Source organism: Girardinichthys multiradiatus, chromosome 11 (assembly GCF_021462225.1).
Source record: "Girardinichthys multiradiatus isolate DD_20200921_A chromosome 11, DD_fGirMul_XY1, whole genome shotgun sequence".
In the NCBI taxonomy this organism is placed as follows: Eukaryota; Metazoa; Chordata; class Actinopteri; order Cyprinodontiformes; family Goodeidae; genus Girardinichthys; species Girardinichthys multiradiatus.
In genome coordinates, this window is record NC_061804.1 from 33,015,871 (window position 1) to 33,026,566 (window position 10,696).

The window sequence follows — 10,696 nt, forward strand, 5'->3', positions numbered from 1 at the left end:
TATTGTGGTGTTAGGGTTTTTATGACTTTTTGTATTGTTTATCACTCATCTAAGTGCTTTTCCCTCCTTACATGTTACAGGAAGGGAGATGGTGACAAGAATGAGTTATGCTTTTATTCTTTTATTATTTTACTAGCAGCATCTGGGGGCTATACACCAGGTGCCCACTTCCCACTTCCTCAAGACAAATGAACCCTAACCTTTCTGACCCCCCCACACACACACACCCTGAATGTTTGTCGAACTGTGTGTGACCAAGCATGTATAAATAAAGAGAGAGTGGTGCCAACACTTTGTAGTTTTGCACTACAGAGTGTGACCTACCCTTGCCGCAAGTATAACTGACTGTCGTTTCCTTACCTCTGAGTTGACTAAATAATACCTATCAGTGGTTTTAGAAAATATTCTGATTATTGCAAAACTGGTAAAAGGAAAATGTGTTAATTCTATGTTCACATATTACTGGCAGTTTATGAAAGCAGTTAAGAGCTTTCCGAATAAAGGTTCTGTGAACTTTAAATTGCATCCCCGTATTTAAGTAATCATAATTACTTAAAAAACACAATGTGATTTTCTGGATTTTTGTTTTAGATTTCGTCAATCAGTTGAAGAGAACCTATGATAAAAGTTACAGACTTCTGCATCTTTTGCAAGTGGGAAAACCTGCAAAATCAGCAGTATATCAAATACTTGTTCTCCCCACTGTATTTATGTACAACAGATTTACTTGCTTCAAGGAAATTTGGTGCAACTTTAAACACATTTTTAGGATCTAACCTGCTTATTTCAATGTTGGTCATTTCTGTATAAATTGGCATTCATTTGACAATTAAATGTATTAAACACTGACCATTAAAAATGTGCAACATGTTCCTTGAAGGAAGCATTTAATTGAAAAATAATGTAAAAAATTATTCTAATTTCTGCATCAAAGAAAGTGTCCCTAACCTTGATCAGTCTTTTATTTTTAAACTCCAAAGTGTATAAAAAACAAGCCGTTTGTCCATTTATAAATTTTCAAAATGGGAGATGTCTGTTTTGAACGAGAAGAAAATAATCAGATTTTTCAGGATTTGACCTTCCCTGAGCTGATCAAAAATAAATTGGCTGATTTCGATCAACATCCATTTAATTGGTAAATCTTCAAATCTGACTTACGCTTGATGTGACATGAGTCGTATACGTTTCAGAAAACGTATTTCAGAGTTCTTGGTCTGGGAAGAACCCTGTAGACCTCTCAGATCATTAGAAACCTTCTCACAGTAAGAACAAGTACTAAAGACGAGGATTCAGCATTTTTGTTAATCTTGTCCCAGCCCCTCTTATGAATGAATAGCGCTGGGTAAATAAACATGCCTTGCCTTAAATGCTTTTCTCTCAATGCCAGTGAAATCATGAAGCATTCCAAATTAGGGCTGAAATAATTGATTGGATTAATCATGATAAATCGATTATTGAAATAATTGTCTAATTTAGTGATCGAATAATCGTTAACTGGTGTAAACAATCTAAAACATGAAATTTGCTGCAAAAACAACCAACTCAGAACAGTAAGTAGGCCAAAATTGTACAAAACAATATATGCATGTTACATTTAAGATGAAAAACCTTTGTAAATACGCTCTATCCAGAACTCCTCCAGTGGCATAGTTTTAGCATCACCTGGTTCAAATTCTGTAAAAAAATCTTCTATTAGGCACCTTTTGCAGCCCAAATATTAATCAACTAATCAATAAAATAGTCAGAGTCGATTAGCAAAATAATTGTTGGTTGCAGCCCTAATCCAAATGTATCAACTTTTCCTTTGAAACTTTTATTCCTTCATTCATTAACAGTTGTCCTCTTCTTCTAATGCATTCTTGGCATGTGGCTAATCTCTGGTTGTAGCCATCATTAGTAGTTCCAGCTATCAGCTTCTGATCTGGTTTCTTGATATCTTTATACAGTGGCTGAATTTTAACAATTAAAAATAACTGTATTAGGGGATATTAAATGCCTCATCTTGTCTCAAAGGAAACTATTTCACCATTAAAACCTACTGCTGCCATTTCTATTCAATAGTGGGCTTGTGCAAATTTTCATTTCCTCTATCTAGCATACACACATTAAACGTGTCCCCCCACCTAAAAAAAAAAAATAAAAGTGTAAAATGCCAGTGTGGGGGACTGTAAAGCGATCTAATCCCTCTTGTCCCTTGCCGAGTAGGTTAAGCCAAAGACCTCGATGACACTAATAGAATAACATTTGTTGAGCTAATGAATGCACAGAAATGCCGAACCTAAATCCAGCTCGATACAACATAACAACACAGAGCAAGTGATCCACTTCCTTCTGTAAAGAGCCAATTATGTGCCTTACTAAATAGTGGAAGTAGAGGGCCAGAATACCATCATAGCAGGGGGACAGCATTACCACTGCACTGAATATGGGATGGAAGAGGTATACCAACTCAATTAAATTTTTATTGGAGGCAAGATGACAAGCTTACATAACCGTGCCCTTGTTTTCTTCAGCTCAGTAAGAAGAGTGATGATGATAAGAGCATCATCTACCTGTTCCAATGTGCTTCCTATCTTGACACAGCAAATGTGATTCCTACCTTCTATCCCCTAGAGACTAAGAGAGGAGTTCTTATTATAACCTAAAGAAAGAAACCTCTAGACATGTTCAGTTTGGTTAGCAAATTCAACAATGCGTCTCACTGACACAGAGTAGAAAACAAATTATACTTATTACAGTCCTGGCATCAAGGACAAATTGCTCCTTGGGGACACTCTGCTTGATCTCACTTTAGTCAATATTACCTTCACGTGCGGCACTTATGTGGCAGTAAGTGTATTAGTATGTGTATCTTGCTAAAGGGCAGCTTGTCTTGGTGACACTGGAGATTCCAGGATGAGTGGTTATAGTGTTGGGGTGGAAGTGACAGAGTCTGTTGCGAATGATGAGAAAGACAGCAAAGGAATATTGGATCCCATGTCACCAGCTGATCAGTTTTATAATGTCAAATGCATTCATCAGCTTGGCTGGTTCTGTTTGACTATTACAAATGAAGCAAGTAAGAACTTTATATAATCAACTTTTAAATTAGGTGCAGGTTTGTTGTGAAAGGCACTTTTTAGTCTGCATTTGTTTTACAACCTAAATGTTGTCAAGTGTCAAGACCCATGTTATGAATGGCTGTAATAAACAGAACAGGGTGGCTAATTGGAAGCAAATCCCTTAGGAGAAACAAGACTTGGCCGGCAGAAATATGTTTCAGTTTCAGATCTGCACTGTGTCTGGATAGAAAATGACTCTAGAGCAACACCCTGAGCAGAAAAGTAAAGCAACACAACACAACTAAGGACACTTCAACTGTTGACCAGCTGGGTTGTAGAACACACTTGCTTAGAATAGGAGCAAATGTGCACATTCACTAAATGTGAAAATTAGGCAATGCTAAAGCTATTTTAAAGCATAATACAATTTTAAATCAATATGAGGTGAAAAATGTAGATTTTAACAGATTTTGGAGGCTAATGCCCATATTATATTTTTAATTTCTAGAGAGTTGGAGGTGCCACTGACAAAGACAAATAGCTGATTTAATTTTCCTTACAAAAGGCTTTAAATGTGAAATTACCAAAAAGTATCTGAGAACCAATTAGATCAGCTGTTCAAATTTATCTAATTTTAATTTTTGTTCTTTAGTGCATCAGTTCGCAAAGGAAAAGCCTGCCCAACCTTAATGAAAACAAATAATGCTGCATTGTATTTGAATTTAAAAGCCAGACTTTTAGTTGAGTACCCATGTCTAACTTTTATGAGTTGCGCTTAAGCTGTAACAAAATGACTTGACTTAACCTCCAGCTACAAGAACCTAGTCTCATTAACATTGTTTATCTAAAGTATTCAACGATTAAAGTTGATAAATACTGATAAGTAAATGATACATTTTGTCCCCTTTGAGTTACCTTATAAATGTCTGGCTGTCACAAAGCACAGTACATCTAGGTTCTCTGTAACGTAATTGTATGTAAAATATGTACATTAAGTACTCTACGCCACATTTATTTTACATTTAAACAGTGTGTTTGACCCCTTGACGTTTGAGGGTCTATTAATTGTTCATGACCTGTTCATGTTTGTTGAGGCATCATAATAAAGACACTGATAACTCAAACTCAACTCTATCAAATTACTATTGACCATTTCAGAAGAAAATAAACATAACTTACTGTCAGCATCTTGTTCTTCTGCTGTTAAGATGCAGCATAAAGTTACAGCACTGTTTGTTTTTTTCATTTAAAATTATGACAAATGCCTATTTTCTTTCAACAAATACTATGCAGTTGGTAACATTTTTTTTTTTGCTGACAGGACACTTGTAACCTGTAACTCTATGCGTTACATTAACGCTCAGCTTGGACTCCTGCTTTACTTGCACTGCCATACTTGTACAATAATCACCTGCACTGTTGTATTGCTCTTGCATCTTATACTGCTCTATATTTACTCTCACTCACTTAAAACTGTGCACATATATTTATATTATATTGTAGATATGTTTATACTGTTTAATTTGTATTGTATTGCACCGACTACGCCAAAACAAATTCCTTGTATGTCCAAAAACGTACTTGGCAATAAAGCTTTTCTGATTCTGATTCTGAACAAAGGTTTTTTTTACACCTTGAATATGATGTTCTGCAAAAAACAAAGATAACAATGCTAAAGATTCATTTACCTATAGTAATTTGTATTTTAGCCAAATTGGGTGGCATACATCCAATGTTCATTCATGAGAGACTTTGAGGAAAGACTTGAAACATAACTTGTGCTTTGTCATTTAAAGCGGTAGGACCTAGTTTAGGACTTGAAAAATGGAAAACATCTCTGCTATAATGTTCTTCAACTTAGAAATCCAGTTTGTGAAGCCGGGTACCTCCCCCCTTAAGACCTCTAAAAATCCTAAATGGCTTTTTTAAGTTAATTTAACTAAGGTCTTAGTACTGTCCGACCTCTACAAGTGAACATGTTGTTAAATTGTATAAATTCCAGCAAAAAGCGTTATATTTCACGATCAATGTGCAAGTTTTTTTTTTTTAACCACTCAAGATAAAAGGAAAGCTATATAACATTTTTTTTAATCTCATGATTCTTTGCATCTATAATGAAAATGTTCTAATCTAAGATTCTAAATGTACTTTTTCTTGCTGACCAATTTCTTTTCACACTTTTCCTGAGACACAATAAATTTCGCAGACTCTGTTGTCTTTTTGCTTGGTCTTCACTTTTAAAAACCGTGCTGAAACTAAAAACAGCCATCTTTCCAGTGCAACAACTTCCACACTGAAGAGTGTTGCTGCGACCCAGCAGGGCTTAGGAATGGTGCCTTTACTGAAGCTTAGATTGTTGACTTTCTAACCCTCGGATTCATGAACTGCTGTGAAAAAAAATGATGGCTCATGTTATGGACCGACAATACATTATTAATATGACAAAGAATATATGGTTGACTTTTCCCAAGTCCCGTGTGAAGGAGAAAATATCTTCACCAAGCTTTATCAAAGCACTGCACACAAAGGCCTCCTGCCACGCCACACTGTACTGTTGCTTAATTGAAGGGGAAGCTTTCCACAACAGTAAAGTGGAAGATCCTGTGGAGCACAAACAGAAACTGTGAAACACAGAAGATACCCACCTCTTACTTGCTTGGCAATAGAACCATGTAGAGGAACTATGTTGCAATTTTTCTATGCGTGCGATATGGCTCACCACCCAGGACGCTACAGCCACGGTGTGGCACAAGCAATCTGTTAGATGGGCGTTGGAACTGTTTTGCTTATTTGCTTGTGTTTTCAATAAGTATTGGATGCCGGCTATGTGGTGCACATTGTAAACACAGTAGAAGGTATTGCTGTACACAATGGCTGGTTAGTCATGCTAAAGTTTTTATTCAGATTCGCAGCTTCAGATTGTGTACAAAATTAAAAGGACTATGTGTGTTTTTTAAGGAATCTGGATTGCATCTCATCTCTACTTCAAAATCTGAAATACTCAAATTGGTTAAACCTCCACTGATCTGTCGAGAGACTCTTCTGAGATTTCTTTGTGTTTTATATTATTGGTTCTTAATTGTAGTTGTGTTTTAAAGTTTGTATAATATTCTATGTCTTTATGTGCCCAAAAGCCCGACTAGAGACAGACTCTGCAAATTAGTTTAGGCTAAAAATGTAAAGTGGAGGGATTTCTTTTCTACTAAAAACGTCTCCCTACAAAAACAAACCAATAAAAGAAAATGATTAATCCAGGTCACATTTATCTATCTCAACGGTCATACACCAGTACACAGATCAATCATTTTACCATAAGGCAGGGGGAAGCTGGAATTAAACTCGCAAACAACATGCCACAACAAATACCCAATAAATCAGCGACAAAGTACAGGTCCTTCTCAAAATATTAGCATATTGTGATAAAGTTCATTATTTTCCATAATTTAATGATGCAAATGTAACATTTGTATATTTTAGATTCATTGCACACTAACTGAAATATTTCAGGTCTTTTATTGTCTTAATACGGATGATTTTGGCATACAGCTCATGAAAACCCAAAATTCCTATCTCACAAAATTAGCATATCATTAAAAGGGTCTCTAAACGAGCTATGAACCTAATCATCTGAATCAACGAGTTAACTCTAAACACCTGCAAAAGATTCCTGAGGCCTTTAAAACTCCCAGCCTGGTTCATTACTCAAAACCCCAATCATGGGTAAGACTGCCGACCTGACTGCTGTCCAGAAGGCCACTATTGACACCCTCAAGCAAGAGGGTAAGACACAGACAGAAATTTCTGAATGAATAGGCTGTTCCCAGAGTGCTGTATCAAGGCACCTCAGTGGGAAGTCTGTGGGAAGGAAAAAGTGTGGCAGAAAACGCTGCACAACGAGAAGAGGTGACCGGACCCTGAGGAAGATTGTGGAGAAGGGCCGATTCCAGACCTTGGGGGACCTGCGGAAGCAGTGGACTGAGTCTGGAGTAGAAACATCCAGAGCCACCGTGCACAGGCGTGTGCAGGAAATGGGCTACAGGTGCCGCGTTCCCCAGGTCAAGCCGCTTTTGAACCAGAAACAGCGGCAGAAGCGCCTTACCTGGGCTACAGAGAAGCAGCACTGGACTGTTGCTCAGTGGTCCAAACTACTTTTTTCGGATGAAAGCAAATTCTGCATGTCATTCGGAAATCAAGGTGCCAGAGTCTGGAGGAAGACTGGGGAGAAGGAAATGCCAAAATGCCAGAAGTCCAGTGCCAAGTACCCACAGTCAGTGATGGTCTGGGGTGCCGTGTCAGCTGCTGGTGTTGGTCCACTGTGTTTTATCAAGGGCAGGGTCAATGCAGCTAGCTATCAAGAGATTTTGGAGCACTTCATGCTTCCATCTGCTGAAAAGCTTTATGGAGATGAAGATTTCATTTTTCAGCACGACCAGGCACCTGCTCACAGTGCCAAAACCACTGGTAAATGGTTTACTGACCATGGTATCACTGTGCTCAATTGGCCTGCCAACTCTCCTGACCAGAACCCCATAGAGAATCTGTGGGATATTGTGAAGAGAACGTTGAGAGACTCAAGACCCAACATTCTGGATGAGCTAAAGGCCGCTATCGAAGCATCCTGGGCCTCCATAAGACCTCAGCAGTGCCACAGGCTGATTGGCTCCATGCCACGCCGCATTGAAGCAGTCATTTCTGCAAAAGGATTCCCGACCAAGTATTGAGTGCATAACTGTACATGATTATTTGAAGGTTAACGTTTTATGTATTAAAAACACTTATTTTATTGGTCGGATGAAATATGCTAATTTTGTGAGATAGGAATTTTGGGTTTTCATGAGCTGTATGCCAAAATCATCCGTATTAAGACAATAAAAGACCTGAAATATTTCAGTTAGTGTGCAATGAATCTAAAATATATGAATGTTAAATTTTCATCATGACATTATGGAAAATAATAAACTTTATCACAATATGCTAATATTTTGAGAAGGACCTGTATACTGAAGCTGCTTGCTGTTCAGTATATTATACCTTTTTGCTCTGCATCATAGAATGCGCCAAACAAGCTAGTGGCTAATGAATTAGTCAGGCTATCTGCTCTAGTAGCCAGCCTGCAGTCTGTTTAACAGACATACCATTCATAGCAGGTAAACTGTAGTTTTAAAGGTGCATCTTCTTCTACTGTTTATGGACCATGACAAATGGGCATTCTTCATACTGATTGTTATCAGAGGAAACAATTGGATTATTTTTTCTTTTTTATATATTGGAGTAACAATAAAACTAATTTGATTGCCAACTCCAAAAACTGAATATGACTGGAATGTTAATGTTGCTGTAAACTACTTATTTTCACATTGCTTCCATAAAAGTATCAATAAATATCAATAAATACTAACAGGTTCAAACAGCAATAGAAATAATCTCAACCACATTGTCAAATTTTGAGAGTTTATGATCGTTATTAGTTAAAGCTGATTATCATAATGAATCACAACACAAATGGTAATTTCTTCCCCTGACAAACATAAACAATACAGTCTACAGATAATGCAGATGCCTTCTTTCAGCCAACTGATGGGTAGTGTTCAGCAACACGTCGGGGAGGGGCAGCACTGCCTTCTCTATGCTCCATACAGCAGTTAAAGTTGTGAACATGATCAAAAAAAACATAAATCCACAAAGTGGTTTGCCAGATCATATTCATTGTTTGTTTTAAATTCATGATGTGCTGAATTGAGAGCAGATAAAAGCTGAGCTTTAAGTCTGAGTTGGACCCAAACCCCAGAGCTCCTGCTTTTTTGGTTGATCGTGCTGAAGCAGAATCAGTGGGCACAAAGTTGCGTGTTTCTGGGTGGAGTTTGGAAACTGCCCACTCTTTGATTAAACCATAATGAGCTCAGGCTGCACCATAGGCACATGGTGGCTGACCCTCATCCCGGTGTGTGTGTGAGTGTGTGTGTGTGTGTGTGAGTGGGGGCGGGGGGCTGTATTATCAGCACGGTCCTCTCTGGTGACTCACATCTAAGTTGGTTAACTCTTGTTAAAGCAGGTGGCATCACAGCATCGTGCCACATTAATATAATTTCATGACGCTAATATGGCTGCTTCTCAATGAGCAGTGACCTCTTCGTCAGCTAATTGATGGTTTAAATCACTCAATGCTCCCCCCCCCCCCCCCCCCCCCCTGCTCGCACCGTCAACCGTGGAGGGGTCAGCCCGGCTAACGGCTCATCCGAAGCGAACTTGGTGCCAAGTTTCAGCCTCTAAATGACACCGGCTGAACTCACTGAAGACAGAAACTTCGTCCCAAAGCACGCCGCGGCGTTCAGCTGTCGATGCCAGCTAGTTCGCTCAGGTTTCTGTGATGCTTCTTCACAAAACTTCTGTCTGTACGCCGGTGGACCAGATACCATAAAATAAATCAGGACTCACCTGAAATAACGCACAAAACGTAGCATAGCGCGCTCTTGCGCTGCGGTCCGAGATATCTCCGCTCAGAAAAGAGTAGCATGTTGTGAGAAGAAGTGCAGTCCCCTGCTGCTTGGCCGGAGCGTAGGATGCATGCCAGTTTGAGGAGCGCTGAAGAGTGGAACCTCCTCGGCAACAACTCCGAACTACATGTGGACTGTACCATCTGCGCCGGCAGGAGCGGGGAGACCGTGGGCACACCTGCCATTCGGAGCGGGCCCCTGCTCACAGATTCACGGCATCCTCCCCCTCAAGGAAGGATCCATTAGTATCCACATTACGTCATCTTTGTTGATAACTCCACAGATATTGATTTATCAGATCACCTTTTTTCTTTGCTGGCATCGCCTTTTTCTAAATGGAAATAATGGTAAACACTTTGCATTTGCCAGTACATGAATATGATCGTTCTTTGTTTTATTTCAATTTTATAAATATGAAAAAGTGTCTCAATAATTAAGAAGAATCTATTAGACTGATGCGGCCTCAGCGTTAATTTCTACCATCGATTCTGGTCTTATTACTAGGTCTTAATATTGGTATACTTGTCAAGACGTACATGATGTTTAGAAAATAAAAAGAGAAGTGTAGCATGTATTTCTATTCAGCCCCTTTAGTCAATGCTTTGTAGAGCCAATTTTCACTGAGATTACAGCTGAAAGAGTTTTTGGGCTATGTCACTTCCAGCTTCACACATCTAGAGACTGAAATTTCTGCGCAGTCCTCTTTGCAAAACAACTAGCCACAATGGATGCATAGCATATGTGAACATGAAATGTCAAGTGTTTGCACAAATCCTCAATTGGATTTATATTAATCCTGTGCTTAGCTTCACTCATCTACCCATCAGCACAGATTAGCTTCCCCGACCCTGGTGAAGAAAATCTACCCCAAAATCATGATATTTATGGTTGAGGATGTGCGGTGATGTGCAATATTAGTTTTCCACCACACATGGCATTTTGCATATATGTCAAAAAGTTCAGTTTTGGTCTCCCAGAACGCATGTGTGCTGAGCCCCCTACATGGCTTGTAGGCTAACTGCAAACAGAACTTCTTATAGCTTCCTTAGACACCTAATTTTCTTTATAGAAAATGCGGTTATTCTCCCATCTGAGAAGTGGATCTGTGGAGTTCCTCCAGAGTTAGAAAGGGTCTCATGGCTTTTTACAGCCTGTCTGTTT

The 10,696-nt window shown here is 38.8% G+C and overlaps 1 protein-coding gene across 2 annotated transcripts in view; it reads right to left on the bottom strand.

Annotated features, from left to right (window-relative positions):
• nectin3b (nectin cell adhesion molecule 3b) overlaps positions 1 to 9,737 on the bottom strand; it is a 42,341-nt gene extending 32,604 nt beyond the window's left edge. The window contains exon 1 of one of the 2 annotated variants that reach the window (XM_047379228.1): positions 9,477 to 9,735. In XM_047379228.1, coding sequence (XP_047235184.1) covers positions 9,477 to 9,720 — 244 coding nt within the window. In that variant the 5' untranslated portion in view covers positions 9,721 to 9,735. Of the gene's footprint in view, positions 1 to 9,476 lie in introns of both variants that reach the window. The other variant, XM_047379227.1, reaches the window with a different exon arrangement.
• Between the last annotated feature and the right edge of the window lie 959 nt (positions 9,738 to 10,696).